The sequence below is a fragment of the Actinia tenebrosa genome, unplaced genomic scaffold, assembly GCF_029948245.1.
Source record: "Actinia tenebrosa isolate PJP-AT-01 unplaced genomic scaffold, QUT_ActTen_1.0 PGA_scaffold0__85_contigs__length_37466705, whole genome shotgun sequence".
Classification (NCBI taxonomy): Eukaryota; Metazoa; Cnidaria; class Anthozoa; order Actiniaria; family Actiniidae; genus Actinia; species Actinia tenebrosa.
Window position 1 is genome coordinate 9,240,012 of NW_028292569.1, and position 21,531 is coordinate 9,261,542.

Genomic DNA, 21,531 nt, shown 5'->3' on the forward strand with positions numbered 1-21,531 from the left:
ATGGCCGCCATATGTCTTTTGCAAACCACATATTATACATAGCCAATAGAGCATAAATGTATTTATGCCCTCTTGGCATAGCTTTCTTGACTAACCCCGGAAACTAATTAATAACATCTGGTTTTCCCGTCCGTAATTCTTTCAGATAATCATCTAACAGTCATTTCGATGTCATTCTAAAAGATTCCACTCACGTTTTATGACATAATTTTGTACATATGATTCAAAGAATTGAAGAGGCATGTTGCCGCCATGTTAGTTGTCGATAACAAAGCATTCCTGGCGGCTGTTTCGTTGTTATTTATATCTCAAGGGATTTTGAGTCATGTTGGTTGCACTTCAAGAATGACGTCTGCCATCTTACCAGAAGAAGCTACCAGGAGGCAAAATTATTTGTCCGACAAACATATTTTCTCGAGTTAGTGTTAAAATTAGCTAAGAAAAAAAGGGAATGCCATGTCTAAAATATGAAAGAGAATATCCCAAAATAAAAGAACCTTACATTGGCATATGCATAATGTATTAATTGATTTATTGGTAATTATTTTGGTAATTAATTAATTAATTTAAAAAACGTGTGCATTATTACGTGTGCATTATTACATGTGAATAATTGTCCAAGATGTTAAAAAAGGTCTCTATCATTGCACGCTCACCGTTCGTCTCGCTTCGATGCGAAGGCACGGCTACCTTTCAAGATGGCGCAAAGGACTATGAAAGGGACTATTAAAACATATTTTGGTGACGCGTCTAAGAAATAGAAAATGCTGGCGAAATAGAAAAGATGTGTAAAACGCTGCCTACAAGCTTATTTCTAGTTCACTATGTATTTTCTCAATTTCGCCCATTAGCAGAGTAGACTAAAAATACCCCAAAGTAACTCATCGTAGGGTCCATATTGTACCTTCCAGCAAGTTTCACTCTTAACGAGATTTTATCATTTGCTTTTAGGAAAAATATCCCTCCATTGTAGTTACTGTTGTACTTGGTATCATTATTGAACACGCTGCTAGAGCTCCCAAGGACCTTGCGGTCATTAATATATAAGCCATGGGAAAAGTGGTAAGTGGAACTGTCGAAGTAGTAGAGTTGACTATAGACAAAGTAATAGCCTGGTATCGAGATGATAACGTGACCTCTTCTTTTGCTGTATGTGATGCTGCCCTTGTGTGCCCTTGTGGACCATCTTTTAATGTTACGTTCGGCTATAAAAACGAAATTAAATTGCATTGATATTCATTTCTGAGAATCATTTGCTAAGCTGATGCATGGCAGCCATATTGGCGGTATTTTGAATACCACCGATATGCCCGCGATTGTGTAATGTACAAGCAAATAAAAGCATCACTATCTGATATAACAAAATATCGTAACTGGTTTTCATAGCCGCCATCTTGGTTGAATTTACTCTTCTCATTACTCTCTTTTGTATCATCAACCAACAAGGACCATACTCATGCGGCAGCCATGTTTATTCTCATGGCAATAAAAAATCTCAGCTTAACCCGCATAAATTTATTCTCAAGTACTTGAATGCGAGGCTAAGCGTGGGGAATCTACTGTTCCAGTGAACATGGCTGCCACATGTACAAGGTAGGTGGCCGTCACGTGTTTTGGTATTTCTATTACTCTTGGGGTATAAAAAAGGAATGAGTGTGAACCACCTATTCTCGATGTCCAAGCATAGATATTCCAACTTATTCACTTAATCAAATTTTAACTATTAAGTGACCTTGCGTGACCCGTTTCATAAGCGAACAATCACACAATCACCGTGACAGGGCATTACAAAGGCAGCACCACAAAACCTTCGGAAAATCTCGATGGCAACGACAATCCTATAGGTATGAACTTTTATATGTCATCTATACGTCAACGCCTTTATAGTGGTCTAGCTAGTATGATGATTGAGTTTTACTCTTGTGACTTCTTTTAAGTATATCGATTCAGGATGTTTATTTATTTTTAGATAGTTATAATATATACTGCTTTGTAAATGAATGGGATCTAAAAGTCATTCTGTAGTTTAAATCATAGCAAATACGTATTTCTGATCAGGACTTGATTCTCGTGTGATTTTCATCATCTTGACTGACACAATCTTGTTCCTTTCTTCATTCCACCTATTTCTTCTTCATACTTGTGAATCTTGATTGCCATTCTCAGGCGCCAACCCACCCCACCCCCTAGAGAGTTGTACTATAGGTGAATGGTGGTTCTATGAACCATCATACAAGGGACGTACAAGAAAGGCGCCAAAGAAGCTCGCTTTTGAGTTCATACAGTACATGGTATTCTCAGAAACGGCTTTCACTTTTAGATTGTCTCCACTCACGAGGCGCAGCAACGAGCCCTGAAATTTCGCATTGAAGTGCAGTCGATTTTCCTGCTCCATACTCCACACATTCTTCATTTTAGGTTCGTTGTTTACAACGATTACGTAGCCAGCAATCGACTGGTTTTTACCACAGTACAATATCTGCGAGTACACAAAGTAATAGCCACTGGTATTGATGACAATCGAACCTGTCTCCCTGTGGTAACGGATACTGCCTTGTGACTGCCCCTGCCCTGGTTCACTCCATTGTGTGATACTCTGAGAAATATCTAGATAGACGTATAAGAAATTAAGTTACATTTTGGTAACCATCATTTCTGACTACTTGTGGTTAATTGAGTCGAATTCAGTGACAAAAGTCTAAGAAAAATCATCTAAAATCTATTTAAGCTTTGGATGTTGTATCACAGCGTGGGGCAATCTCAACAGAACTAGGCACGAAACTATAGGTGTAAGCCCAACAACGAATTAAAATTAAGATGTTGATTTTTGCGGAGGGAGGAAAACCGGAGAACCTGGAGAAAAACCCTCGAAGCACAGGAGATGAACCAACATTGAAACAATCATACTCACATGCGACCCGGAGCCATGAATTCGGAAGCCAGGTCGCAACCATGCTTCCCTATGAAAGACTAGTATAGAGAGCGCACTATGGACCGTTTTACTTTGTAACGGTTGAAACAGTACATTTAGTATAGATGTGATTCAACTGAAGAATCTTATGATTTCTAAGAGGTTTTAAAACAAGTACGTATACGCCCAAAGTAAAAGGACATTTATTAACAGCATAAATTCTGTTTCGAATTTGGATTAATGTTGCGATTGCGTATGTTCGAATTTCAAAATAATCGCCAACTTTCGATATTTTGAGGGTGCATGTTACGTCGTAGCCGCCATGCTGGTTGACCATACAAAGCATTCATAATTAGCTTCTCTTGTTAGATCAACCAAGATGACGGCTGTTTCATTGTTACTTATATCTCAAGGCATTTATTCGGTCACGTGGTTGCACTCCAATAATTGTGATTGAGTATTCAAGCTACAAACATTTGGAGTGGAGGTTGTAATCGTTATTATTCTATTGTTTCGCCGATGCCTCGACTCGAATTGTTTCGTACTTGATCACTCGGCAACCCAATATCGAAAGCTGGTTTTTTCGCGTGCGCGGACAAATAAAGAGGGCTTCAATTGGAGTGATCTATCTTGTTTCTGAGTGGACTTTATGCATCCACGAGATTATTAGGACAGAGCGTCACGTCACAAGGCAGCACCATGTAGTACCACGAGAAGCAGCGCACTGTTACCCTGGCAGATCGATGAAGATTTCAGTTATCCACACACATTTCCAACCTTATAGATTTTATTTCCAAGTCGATGTCTCTTGAATATACAAATGAACATGCCCTCTGCCGCAGCAGAGCTACAACCAGTACGGCAGACACTCAATTTCAATTCTAACTATAGAGCCGTAAATCTGAACAGTCGCTTTGGTAGTTTACGCCAAAATTAAATTACCGCGTGTTTGAAGTATTACTGGAAGTTTTTTGTCCCAGCGAAACTAGAAGCAGGGTTTAAAAAACGAGCAGGAGTGTTGGATCAGTTGATTTTTTTAAGTCTGATAAAACACGATCTGCGAGTTTATTGAACACCTTATTGAAAAACTCACAAATTATTTATCAACCTTTGCTCGAATTTGAGCAACCATACACGTCACAAACATAGATCTTTAATGAAATCGATAGAAGTTTGTACGTTACTGTCATGCGCAGTCAGTTCGAAAGGACTCCCACAAGTTGAAGACAGAGTTCCAAACTCAAGAGAGTAGACTGTTAACTGTCCTACTTGCCCCTCTAAACAGAGTCAAGTCGGATTGAAGATTTCTTGGATTTCCGAAAAATTGGGGCGAGTATGAAGTGGCGTGCGTCAAAGACAGAGAAAAAATCCGAATCCACTTAGGTTTTGGGAAAAAGTGCATGTTCGCTCCAATAGAACTAATTCGTAGTGTTGCAAATGTTTTCCATTACAGACCACATGTCATTCTCTTGAGAGTAACATTCTTGGTTTGAGTTTTTATCCGATAAGATACTCCTGCTCGTTTATTAAATATTACTTCATGGTTCTTCTCATGCGCAACCGATAAACTGTTAAATAAAGAAATGATACTCTTGGGAATAACGCGTGGTCTGTGATGAGAAAACATTACACCTAGACAAAGTACGTCTATTGGACCAAAGGCTTATAAATTATGCTTGAGTTTTTCAATAATGATAAATATCTAATCTGTTTTTATATACAATCTTCCAACCTTTCTAACTATATTATCACATATATCTACCAGTCTTCTTTACAACTTTACAAAGGGTTGATGATATCCGATACTGTTATTTCTATATAGTGATGCATTCGCAATACATATGATTCACTGAATAAACTAATAAAAGGACTCTTAACAGCATACACTAAATTTGTATTATAGAGTGAAATCACTAAACCCGCGAAATAGATATTAGACTTAATACACATTGATAGGCCCTAATTCCATTGTTTTCTTTTGTGTCTATCACGTTGACTGATATTTTTTATTTTACGGGTTAAATGCCCTCACTCCTTTATGGTCTTACGGATACAGAAGAAAAGCCCCAAAATAGCTAAACTGTGGATGCATAAAATACGTGGTGCTCTTGCTAATAACTTTTATCCCTATACGGTCGTTTCTATTGAGGCGGAATGGTGCAGCCTGGTATTTAGTAGTGCATTTTGTTCGATTATCTGCTGCGGTGCTCCAAATACTTTTCAGCTTAACAGTGTTGTTGATGATGAGAAAGTGGCCCGTTTTGTCTTTGTCACAATAGAACATCTGGGAATATATAAAATAGTAGCCACTCCTATGGACTACTATCGTCCCGGTCTGTCTGATGTATCGGATGCTGCCTTGTGACTGCCCTTCATTCCACTGTGTGATACTTAGAGACAGGTCTAAACAAACGCAACATAGTTCGTCTTACTCTCTCAGTGATCAACCCAAGATTAGAGCCCCATCAGGGATGCTATCAAATTCATGTTTATTATAAGATGAGATTGCCATTGGTAAAAACTCTTAAAGACGACCAACAGATCTAAAGAGTCCCTTCAGAGTCACTTTATTAGACACTTTAGCGATAGTCGGCGGCAATCTTGAATTCAATTGTTTTAATGAAGTTGAGGGGGCAACTATAGGAAAATCAGTATAAACTGCACAGCTATCAGGACTGTGTCTTTTTATATAAATTTACGCTTTTCAATGAGAAACACATATAAAAAGAAATTGAATTTACAGGTAGTTGGAACGATGTGCGATGTACCAAGACTTGAAATTCTTTGAAAACGTAACCCCGCCACTCAATGCATGCTTTATATATTTTCTACGTTTGCCCCCTTGGCATCCCATGATTCGAGATGGCCGTCGATAAAAGGGTCTGTTTATGTCAAATGGGGTAAGTCAGCGTAAGTCCCAGTATGCTTTCAGGCTTTCTATTACTAAGTAGTGCCAATATGTCGATAAACTTTTTGAAATAAAGATTTCGACGTTTTCGAATAGTTTTAGTAGATAGTTATCATTTTCAGGAATACATATGTATTTTGAAAGGATGACCAAAAAGAAAAGAAAACTAGAAAATATGATTTGTGCACATGAAGCGAGCTTTCATCTCCTCGTAAAAAAAACACTGAACAATGCAACAGATCAACAACTGTACTGTTTGGGGCCTTATCTAAAATAAACGTCGTAAGATTTCACTTGCAACAAACGCTTAACCTTAAAAGTCTCTTGAACGTCTGCGCTGTGCCAATCAAATGCCCACCCAGCACGAGTCAGGGATGAGAGAACCTTTGTAAGATAGCGTATATATACTATGATTTACTGAATCAAAACGAACCTGGATAGTCAATCACTGAACATATAGTGGGACTTACTCGTCACCAGGGCAGCATCCAATATCGACGACCAGAAGGCGTGACTCGTTGACGTGGGGTGTAAAACTCGCTAAAATTATTATATTAATGAATGATAAGACGGCTCTAAATTCAGTGATGGTAAGATTCTTTTATTTGTTAGCTTAAACTTGCTTTATTTTGTCGGTTAATAGATAAATTGGACAAAGTTATTAGGATTTTGCTCGTTATAAAGCCACCTTCGCTGCTTGGCGGTCTGCGATTGCGAGATCCAATATGAGATGCAACCGCTGACTCGCATCGCACGCTACTATGCTGTTCGAAGCCCCTGTACGATTTACAACCGATGTTTTTTCCCTTTGTCGACGCACTTCTTATTTCCATGATGAATTAAAAACAGAACTAGTTCAGTCTTTTCGAGCAAATTATTAAATACCCAGTTGCAGATTCTACTTAATTAGCGTGGTAACTGCTTGCCACCAGTTTAATTATATATGATATCAATGTAGACGCGTTGAACTGCATATAAATTACAATTACAGCTTTAAATAGTCTCTCTCATCTTTTATCTAGCTATATAGCTATGTTGTCTTTATTGCTAGGTCACTTCTTGCTTTCTATTTTAGGTATATAAATGCAAATGTTTAATCGACTAGCCCGCCTTCAAAAAGGGAGCATGCATTTTGTTAGAGAAATTCGAAAGATTGGAAATAGTAATAAAGTTAGGTCAAACTTCGAGGGTTACAGAACTGAGGTTAAGACTTTTATAGTTCACCTTAATTTGCTCTATTCTTGTAAGCCTCGCAGTAAAGGTTTCAGTATTTTATATTTAAACGTCTCAAACCGCGAGGGAGCATCTTAAGCATTCCGCAATGGATCATGATTTCTATCGCTTTTTTTTCTACGATAAATGAAATCTTAATGAACTAATTTATGTCAATGGCTTTTTAGTGGCCTCGTGCGATCACGAGGGTATTAATAGGGTGTATTAATACAATAAATCAATCGGTGACCAAAGCCTATATTTACATCGTCTTCAATCTCAAGGAGTCATTCCCTTTGTCAGAAGTGTTATCTTACAGTCAGCGGTGATAAATATCATGCGCATGCGTAATGCCCCCTCCCCTACGCTCCAATCCTATATGCACCAAGGAAGCTATATGTAGGTCCCATATAGTAATCTTTGTGTGAAGACGGTACCCGCACCTGTATTCGGTCATTTACTTGAAGTCTGAACACTCCACCATGATATTTGGTGGAAAATTTTCGGTAACTATCATTGATGACACTGCCGACACTCTCCATGACCCTGTCGTTGTTGATGTACGTATAGTGCCCCATTATAGGAGTGGTACGGTCAAAGTAATACATCTGGGAATAGATGACGTACATTCCTGGCTTTGCGACCACTATTGCACCCACTACTTCACGGTATTGAATGCTGCCCTGCTGATGTTCGACTTTCCATCCCATTACGCTTTGCGATTTATCTAGTAAAGCATGCAAAAACCGGGTTTTACTTCATCTGACACGTACAATGCATCAGAGGAAAATTGTCTTAAAATTTAGATTTATTTTTGGTACATTCAGGTCAATATTCAGAAGGTATGAAAAAAATTATTACGACATAGACCTTTTTAGAAGATGGAAAATTCTTCCACTACCTCGTAAACTGAGTTTCAAACTAAGGCGACAGGACAGCAAAAAGGTTGGAACGTTTTATTCAATATTTTTTGATTTTGTCAAGTTATAATTTAGTGATTTTGTGCTGTCACGTTAACTTACAGATAATGGGGGGTGAGGTTTTCTAGTCATCTAAAGTAATATAATAATAATAATAATGGGAGGTTCTTGTATAGCGCATTTCTACAATGTCTCTCAACCAGTGGAGGACTTTACGGGCTGCAAGAAACGCCTACTCGATTAGTTTAACTCGCAGCACATCGAGACAATATGCAAATAAGCTGTAGGCAAGTCATATAGATATCTTCTGCACCGGTTGGCTAATTATCATTTACATCAATCGTTCGGTGTATTAATGGTAATGAGTTTTCAGAAAATTCGAGCAAAATAATTTGTATTTCTTGAATTAAAACTTAATGTTTTTGAATATCGGGTAGCACACCACAAAAAGGCGGGAGAGTTTCTTCGATTAGCACGCGCGTGTACGTTTTAAAAAAGAGCGGGAAAATGGATTACCTTTTTTCCGATTTTCCGCGTTAAGAGAGTGAGAAACCCTTATAATACAGGCTTTCAATCAAGTGATTGCATCCATGGTGGGAGCAACTAAATCTGGTTCAATCTAATTACAATGTGAAAGAATTCAGTTTCCCAGGGTAAAAAGACTCTATTGTTGTGCCTCCTGTCATGGCTGCCATCAAATTATTGCAAAGCCTCTACTTGATAGAATCTTAGATATTAGTGACAACATACCTGGTTGGATAACCTTTCCTCCATTCCCAACGAGATGGATACTTTCTGATACCTATATCACGGAAAACAAGGAACAATTTATTTCGTTTACTGCCGGTTCGTGGTAATCTAATAAATTCTCTTTCATAATCGATTGATTGACTTTTGCACATTTTTCGCTAAAAGGAAAACATGAGTTATCGTTTTCAAAAATGATCGTTACTGTACGTTCATTATTGTAAGATAACTTACCAATGGTCCTGGAGGACCCCTTATACCTGTAAAAAATAGTGCTGTATATTAGAATGTCTTTTTTTTTTGGCTCATGCATCTTAAGCCCCGTTTACACTGGCGATTTTTGCGGCGATTTTTGCTGCGATTTTTGTGGCAATTTTCGGAAATATGAAATCTTTTGTCTCATCCTTCGAAAGAGACATTCGTCTAGGAAAATCTTTGCTATCTGAAAAAAACTTTACGAGTAAATTCTTTACTATTATTTATTATGGACAAAATCGCAAAGAAATCGCAGCAAAAATCGCAAAGAAATCGCTCGTGCAAAGGGGGCTTAAGTTATTCATTAATCCACGGCCGATTAACACGTGCGATTTTTCCTCACAGCCGCATGACGCATGTCTAGATCTCGCGCAACATGTTGACGACACAACGTGCTTCATGTGAATCGACGCACAATTTGCTTTATGGCAATTAAAACTTCCATTTTGCTCAAGCATGTTGCGCGTGCGATAGTTGTTATTTTTAAGCGAAAAAATAATACACAAGATGACAGTCGAGGCATTTCCTGCCTAATTTCAAAATGCCTCGCCAATGTGAAAAGCTTCCAAACTTAATAAGTTGTTAAACTTTCTAATAGAGGCAGCCATGACAGGAGCAGGAATAACTGAATACGGTCTGACCTGTCTTATATGAAAAAAAAAAAAAGTTTCCCTGAAGAAAAAGACTTTATTGCTCTACCTTCTGTCACATGGCTGCCATCACGGTGCAAAGCTATACAAGACTAACCGGTTTCTCCTTTGTCTCCTTTAGGTCCAACAGTTCCGTTAATCCCAGGAAGGCCCGCTGGTCCTTGCTCTCCTTTTGGACCTTGTGCTCCAGTGCTTCCATTGACTCCATCCCTACCGGGCTTTCCTCGACGTCCTGGAGGACCCGGTGATCCTGGAGGGTTGAATGTTTCACAACTAAAGTAAGTTTTGAATGCCAGTGAGAGTTAAATAAATAGTAAAGGGATAAAAAATGAACCGAAATATTGCAAACGCCATTGTTTTTGATTTTCGGCTTTTATATAAAAAACTGGTCCGCTGTCACTAGACACATGACAGCGTAGACAATTAGAATGCAAGATTATAATACAGCTAATCTTACCGTTTTGTCCCTTTTTACCGGGGTCTCCCGGAGGTCCTGGTGGACCAGGAGGACCTGAAAAACGCACAAAAAAGTAATAGGACGTTTGCATGATAGCGTCATTTGACTCCCACTACCAAGATACTTCGCGAATTTTCTTTCTCATTTAAATTTGTATTCCCTCATGAGAATAGTAAGACAATTGGTACTAATTAACTGAACAAAAGAAAGTGTGCAAGGGAGTCTGGTAGTAGAGGTCAATGACGCCATCGTGCAAACGTCCTATTTAAAAACGTCTTAAATATCGTTCATAACTATTCCTTGGTTGATTATTTTGTCATTCATGCCATTCAAAAACGCGCAGACAAATTTTAGGAAAATTCCATATCGTTTTCACCTTTCGTTGATGGTATTCTCATCGCCCACAGTCCAATTCAAGCTTGGCATGCAACATGCAACAAAACCTTCACTAGCCGTTTTTGAAATAGCTGTTACATTCTATATTGTGAATAAATCGACTTAGGAATTCGAAAAAGAACAGCAACTGTCAATCACATTTCTGTTGTTTCAGCTTTGTGTCCCATGTCACTTTTTCATACGGTAATTGTAGCATTAGTAATGAAGTTTTAATGACTTCTTCATTCCTGTGTTGAAGAACTGCCTTCCTGCCCAGCCTCCTTCGTATGCTTCTCCCGTCTTAATACTTCAATCATGAAAGTGTCTAAAGTTTCTTTTAAAATAGTGGATTACTATTGTAATGGTAATCTATGCAAACACGTTTGTTTTCATCTTTTATTGATTCTTAGGAATCAATGGCTTCAGCCATGACTGCATGTCTCTACTTCCTTGTTTTCAACGATCATCCTAAGCGATTATATGCTAAGATAACTGAGATGTTGTTAACACATCATATTATAATTAATATTAATTGATGCTAGAAAGGTCTTTATTTCATTGCCTTGTTCTTTAGCAAGGATTTCAAAGATAATCGTTTAAAAAAATCATAAAAGCCTGAGATTATTTATTTATTTGTTCTTTATGATACGTAAAGGTTTGATCTCTCTCTGTGACTGTGGTATTAGTGTTCATTGAATAAAATGTTCCATATTCGTTGCGTTACAAGACACTAGTGGCCCCTGACCGTGAAAGATAGATCTTTGCTTGACATATATTCACTTGGGATTATTGAAATCATTGTCAGAGCTATCATAACTATATAATAGAAAAGTAACATACAAAAAACCTTGTTGGTACAACTTATGAACTTAGTAACTTACTTTGTTAAAAAGTTTGAAGACTTTTCAAAGAATCGTAAACAATTCGAATTGTTCCATTTTGTGTTTATATAATAAATCACTCCTTTTTGGCTTCAAGTTACATTATTTCGACTTTCGAGGCTAATGAAGGTTAGTCAGACACTTTTACCTTAAGTTTAAAGCAAAGTAAAAACGAACAAGGTTTGAGAATCATTTTAAAAACTCAGTTGATTGTTTAGTTATCGCGCCTTGTGCCTTGCGCGTGGAAGAATAAAGTAGGGTTTCAAAATAACTCCTTTCTTCGGTATGTCGTTGGTTGCCCGAAATTCCGAGAAAAATTGTTTCACCTAACATATTTTTGAAAGATTATTAGAAAGTTAAGAATATCTGTGAACATTTATGTGCAAAAAAAATTTCTTGGCTTCGTGACCAGTACAGTATTTTCATTACATCCGGGTTTCTAAGGACGTTTGCGGAAGTAGACTGTACTAGGGTGAAGGCAAAGGTTTGTCAAGGTCAAACCGATTGTATTTTATTGTACGTTGTAAACAACTATAAAATATTACTCTTATTGACTTGCAAAGACCTAATTCTACTCATTATTCGCCTGTCGTATTGCTAAAGAGAAAACTTAATGAATTTTCTAGTTTTGTACAATGAAAACAAATTGAGTTATTTGGCAATAGAAGACGTATGGAGAGTTTATTTGAGATACGTGTGATCATAATAAAATATATATAAATCATTAAGAAAATCGTTCTTTTATACCTTGAATACAAGGGCAGAATGAGCTGAATTGTCTTCTACTTCTTCTGTCTGATTCTGGTGCCGCCTTGTTCTACAGAAACAATAAAAGCCTTTATTTTGAATTCGGTATTCAATACAAACTACTTGTTGATGTATGCAAATTGACGATTTTTTTCTGCAAGATCAGTTCGATGACATTGTTTTGATCATCATTGACTTATTAAGCACGATTTGAAATTTTCCTACGACAAATAAAGGGCAATTACCCCTCTTGCAAACTAATCCTGACAGTCAATCTACTCATTTTTGATTTTCCTGTCGAATTTGACGTAATACGATTATGAATGTCAGTAGTCGATACGAAAATACTGAGCACGAGTTCAGTCCTACGAATTTGAAGACAAACCTTATTGAAGAGCTCCAATTTGTCAGATTTAACTGACTTATCTTTCTCCTTGCCCTGGTCGCTCCCAGGAGAGTTACTAGCTGCAAGTCGTCTTTCTAGAGTTTGAATGCGTTGATAGAGCTGTTCAGTAAGCTTCTCAAGCTTATCAATCCTTCTAGATTGTGCTACTGTCTGCCTAGACTGTAGTGCCATGAATACTGTGGTACACACGACAAACAACAGCAAAACAGTCACAGTAAAGCACAGAGCCAAGTCTGAGCCTCTATTGGAGTTAGTAGTTATCATAGTTCTCTCAGGCATGCTTTTGGTTAGGCTTGTGACTGGCATCTAGATCAGGCATACTCGTGCACTCCGGCTACTTCAGGATAAATTTCGTAGAAGGCTCCCTACGTCCTTTGCATTTTACCATTGTTATGAGGTTATTTCACGCCTTGGTGACCTTTTCGCGCTTTCTTGGAAACGAAGAGGTGAACTGCGCGTGTGCGGACTTCAAGCCATCACGCCATGCAATAAATACGGGAAAGGTTATTGGAATTACGACCGATGTGCTATAAAGGCAAACTTTCTTGAGGTTATTACTGTGTTTGTTAAATTGGTCGTAACTGCTTCGTTATATTACTGATTTGCTCAGCACAGACCGGCTCTGGCGTACACCGTCCTCTTATTCATGAATGAAATTACATAGTTCATTTTATAAGCAACTGTTTAGCAGGGATCAACGACTTGAAGTATCTTTTTCACAATGTTATTTAAGCTGTCTGACACGAGTCTTCGCGAGTCCTGTGTTAAAAGATAGTTGCCATATCCCAGATAGGAGCAGCATTGGCTGCATATTGCTGCATATTGCTGCATATTGCGGTTAATTGGCAGTGCTATCTTCAATTTGAATATCATATTTGTGTCGGTTACTAAATGAAAATGCCCCCAATTTTCAGGGACATGATGCTCGCAGTTTAATTTTAGCATATTTAAAATCTTTAGAACATCATGGACAAACTGAGACTCTGGAAACTCGTATTAAATGGTAATGCACTGATACGGCTCTACTCTTTAGTACATGAACAGGCTAATCTGCCATTAGTAACCATTTTCACTACACTCCCTCTGACAAGGAAAAGGCTCAACATTATAAACCGTTCAACCAATCACTTTTCTTCATACGAAGAAAAGTTCAGGAGAGATAGGAAGGCTTCTGATTGGATATTTAATCGGCACGGACTGGAATTCCCACTTGATCATAGCTAGTTCCATTCCCATGCAGCCGAGCATACAGACATAGAATGCGCATTTCATTATAATCAACAAAGAAATTTATTATTTTGCAATGAGATAATAATCATAGTTAATAGCTTTGTATTTACATTAGCCTAAGTACGTCATAATAAGACGACCTACAATTTTTCCCGCTTATATTCAGGATATTCTGAATGTATATATATATATATTTACAGCAATGCATCTTTATAAATCTTACAAGCTCTCGCACTATAACTAGGCGATAAATTTACATGAAATTATATTCTACGACCCCCTTCCTCTCCCCTTCCGTATAATCTGTGAGTAATTAACAATTATGTACAGCAAATGCTTACATGACCATGCAGCAAGACCCACCCAAACCCAACCTTTGTTTAAAACGTCGTTTCAAATCTTTAAAATAGGAAAAGAATTGGTATCATATGCAGAGAAAAAGATTGAGAGATTTGATCCCTCACGATTTGTATCTACTGATAAGGACCTCCGTGTTGCATTGGATTTTTGGACTGAATTTAGGGGACGCGAGATCGATGGCAGAGTCTTCTGATCTCGTTACCAAATTCAAAAAAGCTAAGAGTAATGATAGATACCACCTTGCCCTCTACATTATTTTTTGCATTATGCACCATCCAAGACTATACCCTCCCCGCTAATATCAAAAATCATACCTTGCATACCATCAAATACAGTAAAAACCTGCGTATAAGAACCTAGATTTAAAGAATCTGTTAGGCTAAGATTTTACATTAAGACTCCTTTACATAAGAACCTGTTTTAGGCTAAAATTTCAAAGCAGGTGCTTATTTTATCGAATAGTGTCAAAACTAAAATTATAAATCAAAGAAAAACAGCTCTACAAAGATTTTACACACAGTAAGCTGTAAATTACATACAGTGTAGCTTTAAAGTGCATATAGGGTGCGTATTTGTTTAGATTGCAGTCATTTGGAGAAGCTTTATGTATAATGTATATCAATAATAGACCACATCTACCAAAAACGAGTCGCTTTTTATAAAAGAAAATAAGAACTTGAATAGCCTTATTTCGCGGTGAACACCATTTAAATAAAAGCCTTTTTAGGCTAACTTGGAAAATTCTAGGTTCTTATACCCGGGGCTTTACCGTATAGTATACCCTGCCCTTACGCTACACCTTAACCTATGCAGCATGTACCATGAATAACCCAAAGAAACTATATTCTGGTTTCATGAGATACACCTTGCTAATAAATACCGATATCGATATCTTGTCGCCTCTATTGAGTAAATGAAGCCCACCATGGTAGTTAGTGTTGTACTTCCTAAGAGCACTAACAACACTGGACGCACTACCCATCACCCTAGCACCGTTGATTAGTGTGTAGTGGTTGAGCAGAAGTGTAGTGCCATCATAGTAATACATCTGACTGTACAGATAGTAGTAACCAGTGCGACCGATCGTTATTTCTCCTGTGTGCTCGTTGTATTGCAGAGACCCTTTATTGTGTTTCATTTTCCAGTACTTTACAACACCTGGAAATCAATTGAAATGGGTAATCAAAAATGGATCGTGTACCCTGGCTGTCTGAGATACATCCCTTCAGATCCCCTGGGGAGAGGGGGCGTGTAATACTTTCAGCTAATGGAAAGGGTTTTTATGACCATATCACATGATTTGTTCATGGCAATTCAACAAAACATTGGTTCGTGCAACGTTTGAACCGCTTGCTTGGGGATTATGTTAAGATAACTCCGAAGCACCGGCAAGGACAATAGATGATGACAACCTTTTATGATGGACACGCAAGTCTTTCTATTCTGTTTTAATCAAGTCGTACTAATATGGTTGGAACATGACAACGTAAAATTAGTTTTTAAGTACCTGCATGTCTTTTTCGGTGTCCGTCTCCAACCAAATGAGCAATTTCGGCCATCTGCAAGAGTAAATATTCAAAAGTAAATTAAGAAAATAAGAAAATAGAAAAGAATAGAATAGATGAAATGATAGCAAAAATCACTTACCACGGTATTGTTTTCTATGGACAGAAGTGAGAGAAAACGAAAGTTAGTCGATCGAAATAGGTAAACTCATGAAATTGCAACTGCAGAAAAATTCGGTAGTTTGGTAAAAAAAAAAAATTCTCTCTTTACGTACCTCTAGGAGCGGGGTCGCCTTTGGGTCCTTGTGGCCCCTGGAGTCCCTGGGGTCCTGGAGGGCCATCTTTTCCTTGAGCCCCTTGAGGGCCTGGCTGGCCTCTTAGTCCACTTAGTCCCGGAGGACCTTGTTCTCCTTTAGGACCTTGTGGACCAGGATCACCTACAACGAACAACAGAATATCAATCCACATTAGATTCAAGAATTCTTAGGTGTGTGAGAGATTTAGTTTAATACCTTTGTCTCCTTTTCTTCCTTTCTTCCCTCTCCTTCCTGTCGAGAAAAAAAAACATTTTGTAAGAAAATTATACGTTATAGCCCTTTCATACATTGTGCAGCGCACTGAAGACTTGCATTGAAGTTGGCTGCATTCAAACCTTCCTAATCGGACGAATTATCTTCATCCCTGCCACTCCTACACAATCCATCTGGGTATCAAAGCTCTTTACGCAGGAATGAAGCGTGGGCATGGAATTGGTCATTTGCCTCTATGATCATTGGCATCGCACACTAAGCTAGATATTAGGCAACAATTCAACTTTGAAACAATCTTCATTGTTGGGTTTTTGAAATTGTTGTCTCGGCTTCTTGTAATCCCTAGAACAATAGCTTCCTAATTAGATTATCAAGTCTCTCGGCAAAGAAAGAATTTTTGGCACAGAGGAATCATTAATTTATTTGGGCACTTTCCAAAAATAAGAAAATCCTATTGTCCAAATATCGAAAAGCATTTAAAGAATTTATATTAAAAGTATCATTTTGAGCTGATGAATGGATCAAGCTGCTTTGATACATTTCTATCGTTATTGAAACGTGTTTAAAAGCTTATGAATGTTCTCGTAACGAAGTACTGTTATGATAGTAATGCAATTTAACCGTCATACACCAATATTAGACATAATTACTTAAGTAAATTGAAGTGTAAGCGGATATAAAGACAATAGTAAACTGAAATCAGACGAGGTGTTGGCGATAATATGTACATTTTTTGGCAATTGTTTTAGCTTGGTTCTCAATACTTTTTTTTTTTTGTTATTCGTTGGCTAGAATATGAAACAAAAGAATGCAATTTCTCATAAAACTTGATCTAGCTGGAAACATCTCGTGTCTTTGCGTCCCACCCTATCGCTAGCTCATAGCTAAACTAACCGGCATCGATAAAAAATTATAGATAATGAGACGGTCACTCACGGCCCGGACACAGCGTATGCTACTTTGACATGCAAAGTTGATGGCCAAAGATGTGTTCTGATCAACTTTTCTTGCAACAAAATTAATAAATTGCAAAACGAGATACATCGCAGAATTGTTGTCAGCGGTGCACAAAAAATTGTTGCGAAAATATTGTCATTTCTACTTTTGCAAAGCTACCAGTAACGTTTTGAGCAACTGCTGCATTCTAATTCAACGGTGTATGAGATTTTATCATTCCGTCCAACATTAAACGCAGCAGTTGCACCATATGTTTTCGGCTTCGTTAACAGACATTTTTCTTTCCTATAGTCAAGGTATTTTGGGAATGATCTTCTCGAGATTTCTATCAGTACTTGAATTAAAATGACAGTCCGGTAAATTTTCGCAAGAAAATCCTCTCAATCTTGACATTTGCCCTAAATCTATGATATGTAAGATATGGTTGCTCCAGCTGAAGAAGCGTAAAAATGAATTCCATATGAATGTTCCGGCCTCTAAACTGAATTTCTGCTTATTTGTCACGGCAGTGTGTAAAAACCGTACTGAAAAGCGATTTTTAATGCGAGTCCAACTATTCTTGCAGTGCATGTTATGTCATAGCCAACATGTTGGTTTACAATAACGAAGCATTTCTCCTTAGCCTCTCTCTACTAGATCCACCAACATGGCGGCTCTTCTATCTTTATTTATATCTAAAGGGTTTTTAAGCCATGCTGTGGTTGCACCCCAACTATCTACATCTTAGGTTGAATCAAGTTGCCGAGGGCCGGGAGGGGAGTGGAGGTTGAAGAGGGATGATACCGCACTTAACATTACCTTTGCATCCGTTACAAGACCTTGATTGTTCTCGCTTGCTTCTTCCTTCCAGATTCTCGCCAGTAGACATGGCCACCTTGAATGTACAAAAAACACTTCAGAAACTTTTCTGACAAGTTTGGTTTTCTCTAGCGAAATGTAGTACCTGGACAAAAAGAGCCAGGCGAACCCCCCCTGACTCCCATGCTTTAACCCCAACAGATAAGATTTATAAAAGGAAGTGACTTAAAGTCACGCAACATGAATGTCTCCTGCTGCTAGATTCTTCAATGGTATATTGTTTCACGATGTTTAGGTTACAAATCATTCCACAGATTAGCACAGCCAAAATAAACTCCACTGATCGTGCCCGCTATTTTAGAAACAGCAGTATATTATCGGTTGGATGTGAATTGCTCTAGCGAGTTTTTAGCACAAAGTGCGACCCTAGAGATGCAAAAACAAAGTCCTCACATACCGTGAACATATAGACCGCTGTTAGGCCATAATTCAAGGTTATGCAACCATGCTTAAATCATTCCCTTGAGGAGAGGGATGAGTCAAGCACAGTCGCAAGTACAGACATTTTATCATCAACGGCTCGCACGAAAACGCTTCTTTCAAATATATTTATCTCAAAGCTTCGGTCATTTATAGGCAGGCCACTAAAAGACCCTGAAGGTCCTTAAAATCCTCAATGTTTTCATCCCTACCTCACCACCACCCTTCCCAAATATCGATCTATATTAGTAACTCGTTGTTCCCGATTTCTATGACTTAGCGGGGTTCGTCCGGAATAGCTTCTTCCTTCTACAGAAGCCAATGGTGAGTCATTTGAACTCTCGAAATGATTTTCTCGGAAGTGAATTTATGATTTAGAAACAGGAAATGAATAATGTCTTTTATATACGATACAGTCTAGAAATATTCAATCATTTTTTTGAGTTTAAAAAAAAGTTATTATTTAAAAATAAAGCTTATATCGCCATAGATATAAAGGTCTAAAGCATATCTATCTAGATAAACTAAAACATTATCCATGAAAATGTAATTCCCAATTAGCAATAAGGCAATCGGTCGTATGACACTTCCAAGACGGAAAAAAGGTACTTTGAAATAATTATGATGACTACTGTTCATATTCGTATTCTGACAAACTAGTAATTCTATTCTTACATCATTGGTTTCAATCGAGTAATTAGACAACGGATAGCCCATTGATCGAAGAATAAAAAGTCGCCATCAGGCCCATTGTAGGGGTCATTTGCATAGTAATGAGATCAAACAATGACAGAATCAAAACAAAGCCAATTTCAAAGTCCAATACATTCAACTTTAATATTAAATACGAAACAAGATTTTTGTTGAAACTTTCCTTATTTCTGTTGGATTTAGTTTTGATTTGTCGAGACAAAACACTGAGAAGACGACTCATTATATAATTGTCATGATCGAGTCGTTCCAGGTCATCCTTAGATTTTTTTAATATCAATATTGTATGACTTGATTCTGAATTAATGATTTAGACACAAGATTAAAGTTTTCAAAACAAAGTTAACTTTAAAATTCGTGGTATTGTTTACCTTGTTAGACAGGCGCTCCACTTTAGGGCTGGCATTAGGGCTCTGTGTAGAAGGTGATGGCGATGTCTCTGGAGTCTTGACGATTTGCTCGATGTAATTTAAACGCTGTTTAAGACGTGTGGCGTACGTCTGTAAATCCCGGTTATCACGAGCCAGCACAAAGACAAATACCGTCAGACAAACCGAATATACGGCTATTATTAACACAGAAATGATCACAAATAGTTGGAAGTACTTTGGTATTCGCTTGCTCTCCATTTTGAAGGCAGTTTTAAGATGTTTACAGTGAGAATGAATCACTTCCTTGTACTAGTTGGACTATATATCTAGATGCATCTCAAATCCCTATCCTCGTTCGGCCCTCGTCGGCACTCGCTTCCTATTGTTCATTCTTTGCGGTCATTGCTTTCTTTATTCCAAGAATCTTCATGGTCAGCTGACAGACAGCTGTCAATCAAGTGTAAGTTCCTCATTGACAGTTGACGTCACGAAAACCGGATAGGTTACTTTGGTGATCAGGTCAGGGGGGACGACGCAAAGCAAGCCAGATGTTTGACAAGCGCCTTGGATTATATATTTGCTATATAAATTAAGAATTATTATTAAAGAACAATTTTTGCACTAAACACAGAAACATGGAAAGGCAAAACTATAAACATTCATACAAAATTCAGATGCCTGGGAAACTTAGGAGGAAACTGTGGGGCATGCAAGCGCTATATAATATTGAAAATACCAAATCCTAAGTTTATCCTCGACAGCTCTCAGCCCTAGTAATGAAAAGTTTAATAGGCATCCCTTGTTAGCAGTTCTATTTTCCATTCCTAGTCAGATCTTAATTAATCCCTATCCCATCAAACTCCATAGTTTTCCAACGCACTGATTCAAGCAATGCACGATCACAGCAGTGGTCCCTGTTTTCTTTGATCCCCTGCAAATCAAAGGAAATTTTGTTTAACCCACCGAATCAGGAGCCCTTGACTGAATGCAGTTGACCTTTCACTGAGAATTCAAGAATCCCTTCCCCTTCCCGGCCCGGCTATACGTAAAACGTCGAAGTAAACGATTTCATGTTAAATGGCTTAAGAATTGACGTAACCTGTTGGTCGAAAGATCATGAAGGCTTTCTTTCTAATTGTGATGAAGTCATGACACTGTCGACTGAGCCAATCATTTCTTGTCCTGATTTGAGAGCATGTTTTACGCGCGATAACGCTCTGGCTCATTACAGTTAGCATTTTATACCAAATGATTTTATTTTAGGCAAACTTGTCTTACGGTTAGACAATTTTCATAAGCGATAGATTTTAATTATTTATTTAATATTACAGTGTCTGGGTATTCGTTTCATTCCCTGGTTCGTGTGCAGTTCAAGAGTAAGAAATATCGACCAAGGACGTGATTTAATTCATGGAATCAAGGAATCAATCAAGGTATCAAGGAATAAGAAGGCGAGCGTCAATCAAGATAGAAGTACAGTAATACTTGATCATATCCCGATTCATGAATGACTAAATGGTTCCTTTCCACCCCTTGTGCCATTTTATGTGATTCCGTTACGCCCCAGTTAGTGACAGTTTGCGTCCCTAAACCGCAGACTTGGGCGACACTACACTCTAACTTCGCAATTCCTCTCCTTACCGGACTTGCCTTCAAATAAACGACTATCCAAGTTGACAAGACTTAATAGCGATATTTAATAGCAGGCAGTTTTGTTCCTTGACGTTCATTTCTAGTTATGTACGTTCAGCATGCAAACAGGAACAACGACTGACCTGAATGAATATCTGTCGGTACGTTTTCCGCGAAATTTTCCCTATCAGATAAAAGAATCGTTCTGTCTAGACAAGACTGATATAAGATGTCTTGGTCAGTTATCTTTTGCTCCAAAGGGCAACACTGGACTTTTTACAATAAGCACCCCAATAATAATATCATTAGATTACGCTGAATGATACAGTTTCCGTTCCAAGTTCATCGTTAAAACTTTTACTTCTCTTAAGAAGTAAAAGAGCAAAGCCTGGGAATATAGGAACATAGAAAAAGATGACATACTATTCTTAATTAATTGGAGCATCGAGGGAGTTTATGATTATGTGCGACAAAATCATTGAGCCATT

General features: G+C 37.9%; 1 protein-coding gene across 1 annotated transcript; it reads right to left on the reverse strand.

The window, feature by feature from the left end:
* Nucleotides 1-6,399: 6,399 nt before the first annotated feature.
* LOC116302510 (uncharacterized) lies at nucleotides 6,400-19,814 on the reverse strand. The gene is made up of 14 exons (XM_031711822.2): nucleotides 19,412-19,814; nucleotides 17,850-17,925; nucleotides 16,077-16,112; nucleotides 15,840-16,001; nucleotides 15,707-15,720; nucleotides 15,567-15,618; nucleotides 14,868-15,217; nucleotides 12,449-12,775; nucleotides 12,064-12,133; nucleotides 10,061-10,114; nucleotides 9,701-9,853; nucleotides 8,933-8,958; nucleotides 8,702-8,753; nucleotides 6,400-7,758 (listed from the first exon to the last, which is right to left on the reverse strand). Exons 1-14 carry the CDS (start codon nucleotides 19,667-19,669, stop codon nucleotides 7,394-7,396), a joined length of 1,995 nt encoding a protein of 664 aa, XP_031567682.2. The 5' UTR covers nucleotides 19,670-19,814; the 3' UTR covers nucleotides 6,400-7,393.
* Nucleotides 19,815-21,531: the final 1,717 nt, after the last annotated feature.